The following is a 14,466-nucleotide window of genomic DNA, read 5'->3' as shown; positions in this document are numbered from 1 at the left end:
CCTATGCCTGCACACGTCAGGCGAATTTGCCCCTTTTTTTTCAGCTGTGTATACTTTTACAAGTATAATTTTTTTTAAATTGTTTATTCGTAGTTATCGCGTGGGGGCGGGTGTCTTTTATGTACTCCTCGTGCATTCGTTTATTACATATATATATATGTATATTTTTTTATTTGCCGTATGCCCATCCCATTTTCTTCCTTTTTCTCCCGATTTGCTGCATTTTAGGAGAGCCATCTGGGTCCCTTCCCTCCCCCCTCCAACTGAATCATCTCGAGAGGGGGTTACCCAACATTTTAAAATTCCCATTGAGGATATTACGTCGGCACTGCGCATAGGCCCTTCGCAAAATGATGCAGTTTTCGTCCACCTCGTTCAAGTCATGGTTGTGTAGGCACTCTTCGAAGGTGGCGTTTTCCCGCTTATAACAAATCGTGTTTTGGTAACATGCGATCATATCGCTTAGTATTTTCTTGCACGAGTTGGATGCCTTCCGGTGGGGGGTATCTGCTTTTACGTCTAGCATGCTGTTGAGGAGTGGCGCGAGGGTTGTAAAAAGGGAGGGAGCAAAATGGGAAATGTGCATATACCCTGTTCTGTCACGTCAGCGCGTTCTTCATCTTCATTCCAGTATACCAACACGTCCTTTTGTGCGGTACCATGTGCAGCTTTTGCTCAGGAGGGTGATGTTAAGATTCCGCTGGTTGGCGCGCCCCCACCTTCGCGGCTGCACAGAGTGGATGTGCAAGTGAGTTACACACCTACATTTAGATGCCTTTCTTTTTTACGCGTTTTTTTTAAGCGTTTTTTTCACGCTCTTTTTTTTTTTTTTTTTCCTAATTATACATACATACTTTTTTCGCAGCTGCGTTGCTACGCGCAGGGGTAACAAAATGGGTAAGGCCCCTTCCCGCGTCAATAGCTAACGCTATATATGTTGGGAAGCTTCCACGCCCCGGGAGTTTACCCATACATTTTTAAAAGTGAAAAATTCCCCCCTTTTGGCAAAACAAGTGTGTTAAAAGGCTCATCGTTTTTTTTTTGCAATTTGCGTTAACGCGGTGGTTAATTAAACGTGGCAACAAAATAGGGCAAAAAAATGGTGAACAAAAAAAAAAAAAAAAAAAAAAAGAGCTCAGTCGATCGGAAATGGTAATCCCATTAGTAGTATTACTAATGTTTTACCGTCTAAAACAAAGGGTGAAAAGCGAATTGGCGGAGATTTGCCAACCAAATGACAAGGGAAGGGTCACCATATGCTCACCCCCTCGCCTCGTCACCTCAGCGTCGCGCGCACTAGTTAACCACAATTTCTGGTTTGTCATTTTTTAAATTCGAAATGGTAATGTTATTATTTCCTTTCCGTTTTGCGCGACCATGGGAAGAATTGTCTCCACTGCCATTTGGCTCATCCTTCAAAGAAGCTGCTATTCTAGCGTCGACGGTTGATTCCTTTGGAATGTCCACCTTCGAGCTAAGTCCCGTCTGCACACCCTCGTCAATAGTTAAATTATTTGTATTATAACAGAACAAAGCTTTTAACATGTTAGTAATCCACCTATCTCTGGCTTCTTTGCTTCGTTCACAAAAGAGGAACGTTTCCTTATGGGAGCGTATTTTCCAGCATTCCCTCGTTTCTTCTATGGTCTCTATTGGAAGCTTTACAGTGTCAAATGCGATTTCTTTGACGACGTTGGAATTTTGTGTATCCCTAATGAGTATTCCCGATGAGGACATTTCGACTGTGTACTTGGTTAAGTTAAAAATGTCACCTGAGTTGAGTGACACATCTAAAGTGCCTTTGTCGCTCACGGAGCATTCGCGACCGCCCCCCATTAGGAGAAGGTTATCCTTTTCTTCGTGTAAAATTTCGCCCATGTTGTTCAGCTCCTTTTCGATATTTTTAAATTCTAATTTGTTCTCACTGCTGCTACTGCTGGTGCCACTCTTCTGGGTCACCCTCTCTTTGCTGGTCGCTTCAACATTTTCCGCATCCAATTCGTCATCTTCATAGTTGTCAAACTCGTTCAGGTCTTCCGAGTAATTTTGGTTTAGCTTTTGGAACTTTGGTTTTTCCTGCATGAAGTTCTGTGACCGCAGGTACTGCAGGTAGTTATTTCTGGCAAATAAATTCCTGTGACCTCGGCAGGTGGAAACGAGGCAGAGGGCGGACAAAAGGGAGAGAACTCTCATTTTGTTCTGTGCGCGGGGACTCAGCTAGCCAATTTGGAAAAAAAAAAATAAGCAGCGTAGCTAGCCAAATTAGAGAAATAGCCAAATTAGGAAAATAGCCAAATAGCTAAATAGCCAATTTTGCAGGAAAAAAAAAAAAAAAAAAAAAGCCAGACAGTGTGCTACAAACCGGAAAACAAACAAAAACAATTGAATGGCAAAATAGTTTAACTGTAAGAGGAAACCTTTTTCAGTTATTTACAATTTTTAGCAAGTCTTGAAGAAATTCCACAAATGTGAGCGATCAGTTGGAGTGTGCATACAATGATGACAACATACGTGTGCCAGCGTGAGATAATCCCGAATGCTGCTCTACACACACACGCTCGGGCGTTTTCCTGTGGGTCCCACTAAAACGTTGAATTTTACTAATTTAAAAATGGAAAGGGGAAAAATAATCAGGGAGGGTGACGTGTACGTACAGGGGTGAAAAAAGAAAAAAAAAAAAAAAAGGCACACAAATGTGTATATGTAAATGTATACACTTGTGTGCACACAGCTGTACGCACCAACATGTGGGGCTCCATGCTGGCTTTTCTTAAAAATGAGCTCTTTCCATTTATCCACACGAATGGAATGATAACCCGCGCGCCGTTTAAACGTTGTGCCAAATTTGTTAGACAAAAAATTTTGCTTGTTTTTGTGAATTAGCAGGAAAAAAAACGTGCATTTTGTAATGTACATATATGTATATATGTTTATATGTTTATGTATACACGCCCACATACCTGTGTGAGATAGCACCCGTGCATGCGTAGTTACCCCTGTCCGTTTTTGCAACTTCCAAATTGGGAGCCAACAATTTAGGGCTGGTCAACCATTCCCACCGAAAAAATAAAAGGTGCTAGAAGTTAGCACACGCAGTTGCGCCTTTCAATTTTTCTCTGAAGAGAAACCCAGCTGTCAGTCACTGGCTTATTGTTTAGTAGGCATACATCTTCCTTCCCCATACCCCCTCCCGCCTAGTGCATGCGAAGGCATTTTAAAATACATTTGTGGTAAGTAGAATTGGACAAATTTTGGGTCGTCATTCCTGAGCCCCTCCCATTTGAACATTTTTTCTTCCCCCTTTTTGGAAAACAAAATGGTAAGAAGTGTGAAATCCAAGGTAACGCTGTCACTTGCGTTTTTTCTGTTAACCTGTTTGTCGCCACATGGGGAAACGAATTGTCAATCGCTTTTGCCCGTGTCCTACGCAACGCACCAGTTGTACTCGTTTGACAAGTTGACTCCCGTGGAGGTAAAAAGCGACTTGAAGAAGACCTTAGGGAGTTTTATAGCTAGCAAGTTAAAGGACTTACAAAGGAAGTTTTACGACTACAAGGGTTATGGCACCCATGGGCGAGGCAGTAGTGATGGGCAGGGAGAAGTTCTAAAAAGCGACTACGACGCCTCACTCGAAGAAGAAGTGAAAGCACTGCTGGGGCAGGCAAAAAACAAGAGATACCTATCCAAACGAATAAAGGACTCGCATGATCGTGCTTTGAAAAATTTAAAAAGGAGTAGCAATGGAGAAGGGAGCGATGAAGAGAAAACGAGAAAACTGTTGCAACATAACTTAGAACAAATAAATTACCTGAATAAAAAGTCGCATTACCTGGAGAGCAAAGCAGAAGAGCTAAAAAGGCATTTGAAAAGTGGCAACAATAAAAATTACAATTATGAACAGCAAGGCAGGAGCTGTGATATTCACAAAACGGGGAAATTAAAATTTGTCACTTCTTCTAATGGGTTAAAACATTCGATTGACAATGTACAGGGGAAAATTAACAACTCTGGCTTTACCATTTTTTATAAAAATAAAAAAAAAATGACCTACTTGTGGAATGCTTTGGAGCTACCTATCAAATTAATTGGCAGTGTGGAGCAGTGCTTTCTTTTTGCATACAAAAATAGTAACCAAATTTTATGTACAGACAGTAGGCTAAAAACAGCTTCTTGGGTTAATAGCCTGGCAGAGGCCTCCACTTGTTATCACTTTGGCATAAGAGGAATGCTTGTTAACACAAATAATGTTAAAAGTGTGCAGGAGAAGATTGGGAAAAATAGGAAAAAGGATGCGGGTGACAAACTGTTAGTAGTCGATTTAAAGCCCGAGGAGGGGACAACTCGGGTGTTTGTGAATGACCGCGAGCAGAATGTGCAGGACGCCAATGGGGGCGTGATTGATTTGAATAAAATCAAGAAGAACATGGAGGATGAGGAGAAGAAGAGGCGGGGCACTCGGGAGGAAGTTCCCTCTGGTGCGGAAGCGGGCGAGGAGGAAATGGGCGACGCGGAAGTCGTTGACGAGGATGCAAGCAATGACAGTGGTACCACTGATGACGGCGATGCTACTGATGACGGCGGTGCCCAAGCGGGTGACGAGGATGCAGAATAAGTCGAAACGAGGCGACCCAAGGGGGAAATTTGTCAAAGGGGAAAATAAGGACCATTTGGTGCAAAGTTGCACAGAGAGTGCATGCCTGAGCATGGTGAAGTGCTCAATCATGGCACAAACCTCGTGGGTGCTTAAAAGGGCGTACCCCTGTGAGTCGTCCCCCACTTGTGTATGCCTTTTCCGTGACAAAAGTGTTTGCAGGTCCATTTGTTGAAGGGGTGGCAAGTGCACGGAGGTAAGCCAGTGAGGGAAATAAGCGCGATCGGTGCTGCCCCCCTGTTTTGTTAAATAAGTGTATTTACGGCACCACGGGGAGCAGTTCGTTTGTCTACTCGCGCGTGGGTAAAATGTATGTGCAGCGTATGCAGGGGGGGGTGCACGTTGGTCAGTCGGTGCGTTTGAATGTTTAAATGTTTGTTTTGTTGTATGTTTGCATGTTTGCATGTTTGCGCGTTTGCATGTTTGTATGTTTGCGCGTTTGCGCGTTTGCGTATTTAATTTTTTTTTTTTTTTTTTTTTTTTGAGATGCCGCAACACTTGAACGCATCACGTGGGTTAGCACCTGATTATATTTGTCTTCGTTTGGCACTGGGCATAGTTCTGCCCACGCTGGGGAGTATGCAAATAGGCCCATCAACAAGTGGGCACATATGTTGATGTGGCCACATGTTGATAACCCCATGTGTGCGTTACATGTGCATATTTCCCCCCCCCCCATTCGCCCCTTGTCAGTGTGCTTACGCGGGGAACGCATACACGCGGCTAACTGCTGCTAACGGCGGCTGCGCGTGTTCATCCCCACACCCGTACATACTTACATGTACACGCGAATAACATTTTCCAGACGAAAAATACCCATCAAGCACTTTCACGTAAGGGTAAAAATTAACGGCATTCAGATAAATATTTTTTGATCAATTTGGTGCATGCACGTTTTGATATGCCGCACAACCCCCCACATTTCGCTATAGGGATGAAAGTAGCAAAGTGGGGCGAAGAAGGACCGAAAAGTAAGAGCGGCAAAATGAGGTATTATGAGGCAATGTGAGGCAGGGCGTAGCGAAATGTAAAAATTCATTGTTTGTCGGGGCAGGTAAAACCAGATATTTTGTCACACAGCCTTTACTCAATGCTTCGGCTTTTTTTTTATTTTTTTTTATTTTTATGATCATTTTTTTAAAAATAAGAAAATGTAGTGTATCGTATCAGTCAGTAGGAATACCTCACACTTCTATAATTCTAATGCTTCAACGAAAATGGCATACCAATGCCCCTTTGCAAACTCACTTCTACTATATGCCATTCTGGACTCTTGCCCAATGGTGCTTAATGAGTAAAAAAATATGGAACCTTTTATATATGTATTATATATATATATATCGATTTTTTTTTTTTTTTTAAGTCAAACGAGAAAGGGGGCTTTATGTGTTATTAATATGGGCGGCAAAACATTGAAAAATCATTGAAATGGAATTGTTTTTTTTTTTTTTTTTAAACAACAGTTAGGGGGGTTATTATGCTCTGCTACCGGGGATATATAATTGGGGATAATTAAAAGGGGATTATCAAAATTTTAAATGAAATACCTATTTGGGTGCTGAAAGAGTTCATTGTGAAAAAAAAAAAAAAAAAAATCACCTGCTTTGAAATTTGATGAAAAATTGGCAATAATTTGGCAATAATTTGGCAATAATTTGACGATGCTTTGACGATGACTTGTTGGGGGTTCACCAACAGAGTGCACGTCGCAGATACATATCTTTCCCTCCTTTGTGCAATTTTTCGTCATTTTGAAGAAATACGTGATGCGGCGAATTTCTTAAGAAAAGAAAGGGGGGGCGTATGTGTATTCCCCTTACATTGTTCTAAAGCGAAAAGGGGACATATACCTACCAACGTGCATATGTATATTACTTTCTTTTGTGCATTTTTTACCTGTGGCATGCTTCCCTAGTGGCTCTTACGTGTATTTATTAACGTGTGGGTGAACTGCTTATGCGCTTATGTATATACATATATAGAACAAGAGAAAAGGTGAGGCTTCCAGATGCTTGGCTAGCAACAAAAAAGCACGAGCAATCTACACTTCAGTTTTATTCCCCTTTTTGATTCCCCGTTTGCGAAAATAGGTGATACGTGTAGGCCTGTGCATACACCGGCAAAGTGTACGTGCGTTTGTATGCATGTACGCACGTATATATATATATATATATATATATGTATTTTTTTTTTTTTTTTTTTTTTTTTTTTTCCGTGTACATACCTTTTTGCGCCAGCCCCTCTAGAAGTGTGAGCAATCAGTCCGGGGGAGGGCCCTAAGTGTTGCATACGGCGTACGAACGGGGCGTGCGCGTGACTCTCATCTGACGACTGGCACATGTTACACCCCGCTAGGTGCTCTGTTCAGCGGGGCCGCTAACAACTGCACAGACTTCTAGAAGGGAAGCGATTCGTTAAGAAGCCTTTGTTACCTTTAACTTTTGCTTCGTACCCCCTCTCCCCCCTTTTTTTTTTTTTTTCCTTCCTACATCCTTCCTTTTCCAGCAAAAGGGAAACAAACTGCAGTCTTCAAAATTATTTGGGGCGAAACAAAGCTTAGGAAAACGTGGCGCCCATTTCACGCGTGTGCAGAGAAACAAGTAGAATGGGCCAGCCCGTCTAAAATGTTACGTATGCAGTCAGTCGTTCCTTGCTCGGTGAATTGTGCATGCGCGGGGGGAGGGGTAGTGCGTGGGCGTACCTCTGCGTATAACTGCCTGTGTTGGCGTACCGTTGTGTGTAACTACCTGTGTGGGCGTACCACGGCGTGTAGGTGAGCATTTGCCTGCTTGTGTGTGTATATACACCTGTGCGTATGTACACCTGCGCGTTTTACACCTGTGTGTATGTACACCTGTGCGTGTGCGCGCACACGTGTATGTACATGTGCGTGACCATGTATTCGCGGCCTTCTGACTTATAGGGGACGGGGAAGTAGCCTAACGCACCTACCTGTAGGCAAATTCTCCGTGCACACAAGCATATTTCTAACAGTTTGGGGTGTCACTAGGACATTCCTTTGCCCGGTTTGTTACGTACCCTTATTTATTTTTCATTTTTTATTTTTTTTTTTTTTGAAGTGTGTTTAATTAAATAGAGTTATGATGTGCTTTTTGTTTTTTTTTTCCCCCCCCTTTCTATGTACGCTCTACTAACTTGAGGGTTTGTAATTCACGTGACTCAGGCTGCTGCATGCATTGCTGCGTCAAGCTTGGTTCATCCTTTCGACTTCGCCGCATGCGTTGACGTAGCTTCTACATTTTTTCCGTCCACTTGGATTATAATTTTGCTTACAATTTTGGTAACTGGGTACCTTTGGTAACTTTGGTAATTTTGGTAACTTCGACAGCTTTGATATAGCTTTGATTTTTTTTTATTTTTTTTTTGCCACGCACCCGTGCAGCGTCACTTCCAACGGTCCCCTCAGCTGCGAAACATAGCCGTAGCTACTTCCGCTTCACTTTTTTTTTTTTTTTTACGTCACGGTGTGAAAAATTGACGGAGTGCTTTCGCTGCTCATTTGGGCGGAGCGTTCCTCGGGGGGTAACCGAGCGCACCGGTGACTGCACAGCCTAGTGTGGACCACTGGCCGCGCGCAGTAGGCGTCTCGCCCCAAGCCTCCCCCCTCCTCCGGCACGAACATGTGGAACATATTCGCTAACGAAGACCTCTCATTGCACACCGAAAAAAGGGAAGAAGAAAGTTCAGAAAAAAAAATACGGAAAAAAAAAGGGCTCGAAACGGCGAGCAACAAAAATGGACTGACCAAGTCAGGGTCTTATGGTTCCTCCTTCTCCAAACACGACAGCAAAATAGCGAACAAGGCATATGACATCAAAATAAAGGAACTCAGGAAAAATTTCAGAAAAAAATACAGAATTGTGCGCACACAGTTGTTGAAGATAATCAAAATTGTGAAGCAGTTTCCGGAGGTGGACGCGGAGGCAGAGAAAAGCGGCAAGGCGGAAAGGGGACAGGCGGAAAAGGGACAGGCGGAAAAGGGTCAGGCGGAAAAGGGTCAGGCGGAAAAGGGCCACGCAGAAAAGGGCCACGCAGAAAAGGACAATGCTGAAGGGGACAACATTCGAGGGGACCATGCCGAGAAGGGAAAAGGCGGAAAGAAGAAGGAACACAGCGAAGGGGCCACGAACACCGCCCCGGATGGCAGCGACGACCAAAGGGTAATGGTCCAAGTGGAGCTTATCAAAAAACTAAACAAGATAATCGAAAAAATTGATGTAGAACAATTGAAGGCAAAAAAAAGGATAAAAGCGAAGCAAAATAATAAGCCCAAGAATGAAGAGGAGGGATTAAAAAACAAACCAGCCAAGCAAGCTTTCACCCCGAAGCCTTTCGTCGCATCTCCAAAAAATGATTCACACAAAAGTAACATTAACGTAGTGAAAAAATTCCCGAAAAAAAATTTCCCCCCAAAATCGGCCAATAACTTCCAATATTTTAATCCTCAAGATATGGGTGAAAATGCAGGGGGAATGATCTTACTACAGAATGAGCAAAACAGCTTGAGGAATGAGTACTTTCAAAATAGCGGCATGAATGTTTATAGTAAAAAAAACAACGGGGCGAATGTTTATCACGACACGGATGATTTGGTAGTAACTGACTTTTATATGTACTCCTCTACCCTGAATGCGGGCTCCATTCGGAAGAAGAAAAAGTCCCACTGGCCGGGGGATCACATGAACCATGCCGCGACGAATGATAACGGTGGGTATGGCGGGAGCAACGCGGGGTATGGCGGGAGCAACGCGGGGTATGGAGGAAGCAACACAGGGTATGGAGGAAGCAACACAGGGTATGGAGGAAGCAACACAGGGTATGGAGACAGTAACGGTGTGTACGGAGGAAACAGCGGTGGGTACGGCGGGAACAACTACAACAACTTTGGAGGCAACAACTTTGGAGGCAACAACTTTGGAGGCAACAACTGTGGAGGCAACAACTATGGGTACTCGGCCGGAAATTACTACGCCAGTGGAAATTACGACTACGCGGGGGGGAGCTTCAACTACGGAGGTCAAAACTATGGCGGTGGAAATTATGCAGGCGGTACCTACAGCAGTGGAAACTACAGCAGTGGAAACTACAGCAGTGGAAACTACGCCAGTGGAAACTACGCCAGTGGGGACTACAACTACGAAGCGAATAATAACGCGCCCTTCAGAGCCAAGGGAAACCACTTCGCTGGAAATAGCAACCAAGAAAAAGGCGCGGGAAACAAAAGCTTCTTTCAAAACATGGCGTCCACATCTTATACGCAGAGTTTCAAGGGGGGAGTGCCCCCCAATTACGAGCCCCAGAATTTGCCTAACATAGCGGACGGGTATCACACACAAAACAAAAACAAGAGAGGCAATATGAACAATAAAAAAAAGGGCTACAAGTTTGCCAAGGATGAAAAGATTAGGGGCTTGCTGCGTACAGCAACGAATGAAGACGATTTGGTGAAGGCCATCGGCTTTGCTAAGAATGCGGGCCTCCATTTTGAGGCCAAATTGGGCAGCAAAAAGCTTAACAAGCTCAAGTTGGAGGGGGAAGACGGGGCTCCCTCGGAGGTTTGACTTGTGGGCACATCTGCGCGGGGTGGAAGAACACCCAAGTGGAAGTACACCCAGGTGGAAGTACACGCAAGTGGAAATACACCCAAGTGGCTGCCTAAAATAGTGCCCCGCCCCTCCCCAGCTATCTCACCGTTTGCCATTTTGGCATCCCCAAATTTCACCCAATCAAGTGATAACACTGATGTATGCTCTTATCGGCGGATAGCGGGGGGACTTCACAGGATGACTCCCCGTCCGCCGTTCCCACGTCCAGCGTCCTGCCATTTCTACGCAGGTGCAAGTAGATGTACCACGTATAAAAACATAGAAGCATATGAAGATCGCTTTTTATGCAAAATGCGACAATATTTTTTTTTTTTTTTTTTCTCGTTATTTTTTCTTGTTTTGGTATTCCCCATTTTTCGCCACCCTTTTTTTTGCACGTTTATGTAAAGCAGCCATGCATGTGTATTCAGGCGCCCTGATTATGCAGCATAGGTGCACGTTTCGTGCGTGTGGGGCTGGTCCCGCGTTTTTAACTTTTCTCATTTTGCCCCTTATGATGATGTTAAAAAAAAGGGGCCTTCAAAACGGCATACCACAAGGTGAACTGTGGCCACGTACCAAAAAGGGGGAAACGTGCGCGAAGGGGGGGAGGCCGAGTGGCCCCCAGATAAGCATCTGCGCGTGTGCATCTATCCATATAAATAGGTGTATACGCATATGCGTAGCTGCAGAACGTTGGGCAGTCCCGGGGGGGCCCAGCGGACCAGCGTGCAAAGAACGACGTCGTCAAAATGGGCTCGCTCTGAACAGCGGCAATTTCACCGGAGGTCTCGCTGCATTTCGTTCTTCCAGCAGAGTTAACGCTGTTTACGTGTACACGTATGGAGCCGTTTACAGGGCAAAAAAAAAAAAAAAAATCACAAAATTAACAAATGAACGAACGAATGAACGAATGAAGAGGGCAGAATAGCAGCACCTGCTCTACACTCCAAATGCAGCGCTAGAAACGGGGGCGGAATGCTTGCGGATTACAAGTCCACAAATGTAGAAAAAAAAAAAAAAAAAAATTCGAAGGAATTCCAAAACACGCTTTGCGAAATGTACCAACCGGATTGCAGACTCTGTTCTTCTGAAGATCCGAAAAGGAAGAATCCCCTGGCTGTCGCTAAAACGGATGCTTCTGTTTTGCTCATCTGCCGCTGCCTCCATGTAGAGAAGCACGAAAGGGAGCCGCACAATTGTGAAATGTGCCTACTTATATGTGCCCCCCAGCTGAGGACTGTAATAATATTTTCTTTTTTTTTCCCCCCCTTTTAACACGCAAAAATAGGAAAGATAATAAACGGGGGCATTAGCTATACCCACTCGAATGATGCAAAGGAGGAAAAGACTTCACACAGTTTTACAAACTTATTATGTCAATAACTGGGTTTGCCTAAAGCCGAAGGTGTGTCCCCCTGCTCCCTTCAGTTTTAAGGGGAACCTTCTCATCAGCAAGAAAAGCTATTCCGTTTTTTCAAAGCTGGTAGAAAGGTCCTCCGTGTATGGCAGTGACAAGGGTGTTGATGTCACCAGGGGGGGGGTTACCCAGAGGGGCGAAACAGAAAGGGTTATAACCCCAAATGGGGAGGCACCTTTAGATGGCACAAATGCACAGAGGAATGGTCCCCCTCCGCAGCTGGGTGGAAATACCCAATGGGGTGACACTTCCGAGGTGAAGGTGAGCCAGGGAGCGGCTAACGGTCTTGCGGGGGGGATGTGTAGCCCCATAGGGGAGGAGGTGCACGTAGGCCCGAATGCACACTCAGGTGTTATTCCCAACGTGGGAGAATTAGCGGCGAAGACCGATCCTTTGGAAGCATGTAAGAAGGACACTAACGAGGGTGTTGTTGGAGAAAAAAAAACCAAAACAAAGAAAAAAAATGTGCTAAAGGGGAAACCGAAAGGTGATGGGGCGAAGCGCGGGGGGGGGACGCTCAGGGGAGGCCCCCCGAATTGCCCCGCCCCAGTGGGGGGGGAAAAGCAAAAAAAAAAAAGTCACAATGGAAAGAAAGAGGAAAAGCAAAAGGGAAATGCAAATGGAAATGCAAATGCAAAGAAAAAGCCAAAGAAGAAAAGAAAACAAAACTGCCAAAATGACGACGTGGAGGTAGACCCCCCAAGGGAGAACGAACGAGCGGTCCAGAGGGGCGCCCAAAAGGCCCCCCAAGAGAGCGAAGGCGACAAATGCGTGAGAAAAAAGTTCAGCAAGGATGACTACTACAAACAGTTTGAAATGATAAGTAAAAACGGGAACATCCTGATGGAGAAAATGAACCAAGTGGAGGACATCTCGAATTTTGTTCACAAGCATTTAGCGTCACTACATTTTGGAAACATCTACGCATATAACAATTTGCTGTACGAAATATATGACAAGTTTGTAGATGGGGATATTAAGAAGGTGAAAAAATTAATAAAGAATTATAGCAAGTTGGTGAAGAAGAATCTCCAACGGAAAATAAAATACTTTGAGGCTTTTCACAACATGTGTCCACAGGAGTACAGCCATGTGCTGACTTGTTTGTTTATTCAGTCGATTGATTTGTTAAAGGATGAAGATATTAGCCACACGTTTAATTATGATCAGGTCATGTGTACCAGTAGGGATGCCGAGGGCGGGGGAGCGCTTCCTCAGGAGGAGGAGGAGGAGGCCTTCTCAAATTTGGAAGGAACTGCTGACAGGGGGGAGGCGGGCGATGGCCCGGCGTTCTGCGGGGAGAGCGGCCACAGAGAGGGGGAAGCGGGTGGGAACGTTGATGTAAACGCTGATGTAAACGCAGATGGCGACGTTGACCGGGGGGAACGGGGGGGGAAGAAGGCCCCGCGCGCGCTCTACCAGCAGAGGCAGTTCAGCCCCAGTAACAAAATTGTGTACGAAATGGATGTGCACTTCGACGAGGGGGACGCGGGAGAAGTGCACTGCCCCGGAGAAGCGAACCTCCCCCGCGAAGTAAACGAGACCTCCACCGCAACGCAGATGAACCAAAACAACTTCATCATTGTATACAACCTGCCCATCATCAACTACGACTTGTTGAGGGCAGAGCTGAAGGAGGCCTTCTCCTTCTGTGGAGAAATAAAAAACGTGGAATTTTTCAGTGACCGCCTCAAAACGGTGGACATAAACGCACTAAACGATCAAGCAGAGAGGGAGAGTTTTCAAAATGTAAAATCCCCTAAGAGTAAGAAGGTTGGAAGTATACGAAGTGGAAATGCAAAAGGGGGGAAGAGCAACCAAGCTAGATGCACTAGCGGAAAAAAGGTTCAAAATTCGTTTAACCTTAATAGCTACACACAGCTATACGCAATTGTAGAATTTTTTGAGGAGAAATCTGCAACCCTAGCCACTAGCGAATTTTTGAGAATCTTTGGCATTTTCTGTTTCAACAAATTAGTGTATGTAGATAAGTGTGTAAATAAAAATATTATGGTAATAACGCACCTTCCTTTTCACCTGAACATTTATAATATATTTTATTTGCTCTTAAATGCTTCTTTACTCAAATGGGATGTTTTGAGTGAAGGGGGGGATGGGAAAGCTGCTCCCAAATTGGGCGTCTCCAAGGGGGGGAACTGCCTTGTTGAGGGGGGTCAGCCACTCGGTCGAAGTATCCACCCAGGAGTACCCTCAGATGGTGGCAAACCAATTTCTCAGCAAAACAGAAATAGGAGGTGCAAAATTTGCCTCCGAAACAGCAACATCCGAATTGAAAGCTGCGATTCGATTTTTGGTGAGGCAAATGCAATGAGCAGCGGGGAAGCGTACGATTATATATGCGAAATTTCTAAGAGGAACTTTCTACAGTTTAAGAAAAGAAAAAACATCAAATTGGAAGCATGGGCAAATGATGATGACAGTGCCACGGAGGGAAAGAACAACAACTTCGAGTCATTTGCAGATTTTTATCAAAATCAAAATAAAAAAATGAAGACGAGGAAGGTGAACGTCCACAACAATGGAAGGATTTTAATTCTGCACTTTGACAGCTTTAAACACCTGTATGATTGCTTGAAAAAGTTTAAGCAGATTTTCGGCAAAAAAAACCATATGATTTTTTCGGTCAACTTGAGGAGGTGCATTTATCGGAATGGCGCAATCAGGGACTGCGTGCAGGTTAAGGATGGCAGGGTTGGGCGGGGCCTCAATGTGGAGGTCTAGTCGTCAGCGGGGTGGTGCGCGCGGTGATGAGGCAGTTATTTTGAAGA

General features: G+C 44.6%; 5 protein-coding genes across 5 annotated transcripts, besides 16 other annotated features; 3 read left to right on the top strand and 2 right to left on the bottom strand.

Annotated features, from left to right (window-relative positions):
• Window positions 1-41: 41 nt before the first annotated feature.
• Window positions 42-838, bottom strand: PVX_089080 (hypothetical protein, conserved). Its single transcript, XM_001614857.1, has one exon. The coding sequence runs from the start codon at window positions 584-586 to the stop codon at window positions 269-271; it is 318 nt and encodes a 105-aa protein (XP_001614907.1). The 5' UTR covers window positions 587-838; the 3' UTR covers window positions 42-268.
• Window positions 839-933: 95 nt separating this feature from the next.
• Window positions 934-1,004: a microsatellite.
• Window positions 1,005-1,043: 39 nt separating this feature from the next.
• PVX_089075 (hypothetical protein, conserved) lies at window positions 1,044-2,193 on the bottom strand (the record flags this gene model as incomplete). Its single annotated transcript, XM_001614856.1, has 1 exon — window positions 1,044-2,193. One exon carries the CDS (start codon window positions 2,191-2,193, stop codon window positions 1,297-1,299), a length of 897 nt encoding a protein of 298 aa, XP_001614906.1. The 3' UTR covers window positions 1,044-1,296.
• Window positions 1,804-1,846: a microsatellite.
• Window positions 2,194-2,836: 643 nt separating the features above from the next.
• Window positions 2,837-4,612, top strand: PVX_089070 (hypothetical protein, conserved; the record flags this gene model as incomplete). The annotated part of the gene is made up of 1 exon (XM_001614855.1): window positions 2,837-4,612. The coding sequence occupies exon 1, from the start codon at window positions 3,317-3,319 to the stop codon at window positions 4,610-4,612; it is 1,296 nt and encodes a 431-aa protein (XP_001614905.1). The 5' UTR covers window positions 2,837-3,316.
• Window positions 3,086-3,234: a microsatellite.
• A 401-nt stretch (window positions 4,613-5,013) lies between the features above and the next one.
• Window positions 5,014-5,134: a microsatellite.
• Window positions 5,135-5,577: 443 nt separating this feature from the next.
• Window positions 5,578-5,652: a microsatellite.
• Window positions 5,653-7,183: 1,531 nt separating this feature from the next.
• Window positions 7,184-7,208: a microsatellite.
• A 453-nt stretch (window positions 7,209-7,661) lies between these two features.
• Window positions 7,662-7,683: a microsatellite.
• A 122-nt stretch (window positions 7,684-7,805) lies between these two features.
• Window positions 7,806-10,233, top strand: PVX_089065 (hypothetical protein, conserved; the record flags this gene model as incomplete). The annotated part of the gene is made up of 1 exon (XM_001614854.1): window positions 7,806-10,233. Exon 1 carries the CDS (start codon window positions 8,293-8,295, stop codon window positions 10,231-10,233), a length of 1,941 nt encoding a protein of 646 aa, XP_001614904.1. The 5' UTR covers window positions 7,806-8,292.
• Window positions 8,591-8,611: a microsatellite.
• Window positions 8,783-8,804: a microsatellite.
• Window positions 9,953-9,979: a microsatellite.
• Window positions 10,199-10,220: a microsatellite.
• A 1,357-nt stretch (window positions 10,234-11,590) lies between the features above and the next one.
• Window positions 11,591-14,419, top strand: PVX_089060 (hypothetical protein, conserved; the record flags this gene model as incomplete). The annotated part of the gene is made up of 1 exon (XM_001614853.1): window positions 11,591-14,419. One exon carries the CDS (start codon window positions 11,591-11,593, stop codon window positions 14,417-14,419), a length of 2,829 nt encoding a protein of 942 aa, XP_001614903.1.
• Window positions 13,120-13,152: a microsatellite.
• Window positions 13,327-13,362: a microsatellite.
• Window positions 13,619-13,642: a microsatellite.
• Window positions 13,992-14,020: a microsatellite.
• Window positions 14,101-14,161: a microsatellite.
• Window positions 14,420-14,466: the final 47 nt, after the last annotated feature.

The sequence above is a fragment of the Plasmodium vivax genome, chromosome 5 (assembly GCF_000002415.2).
Source record: "Plasmodium vivax chromosome 5, whole genome shotgun sequence".
In the NCBI taxonomy this organism is placed as follows: Eukaryota; Apicomplexa; class Aconoidasida; order Haemosporida; family Plasmodiidae; genus Plasmodium; species Plasmodium vivax.
The sequence above is the reverse complement of the archived record's forward strand: the minus strand, read 5'-3'. Positions and strand labels throughout refer to the sequence as shown.

Excerpts from the sequence above, each read along its gene's own strand:
- PVX_089080 (XM_001614857.1), bottom strand. The coding sequence starts at position 586 with ATGCACATTTCCCATTTTGCTCCCTCCCTTTTTACAACCCTCGCGCCA.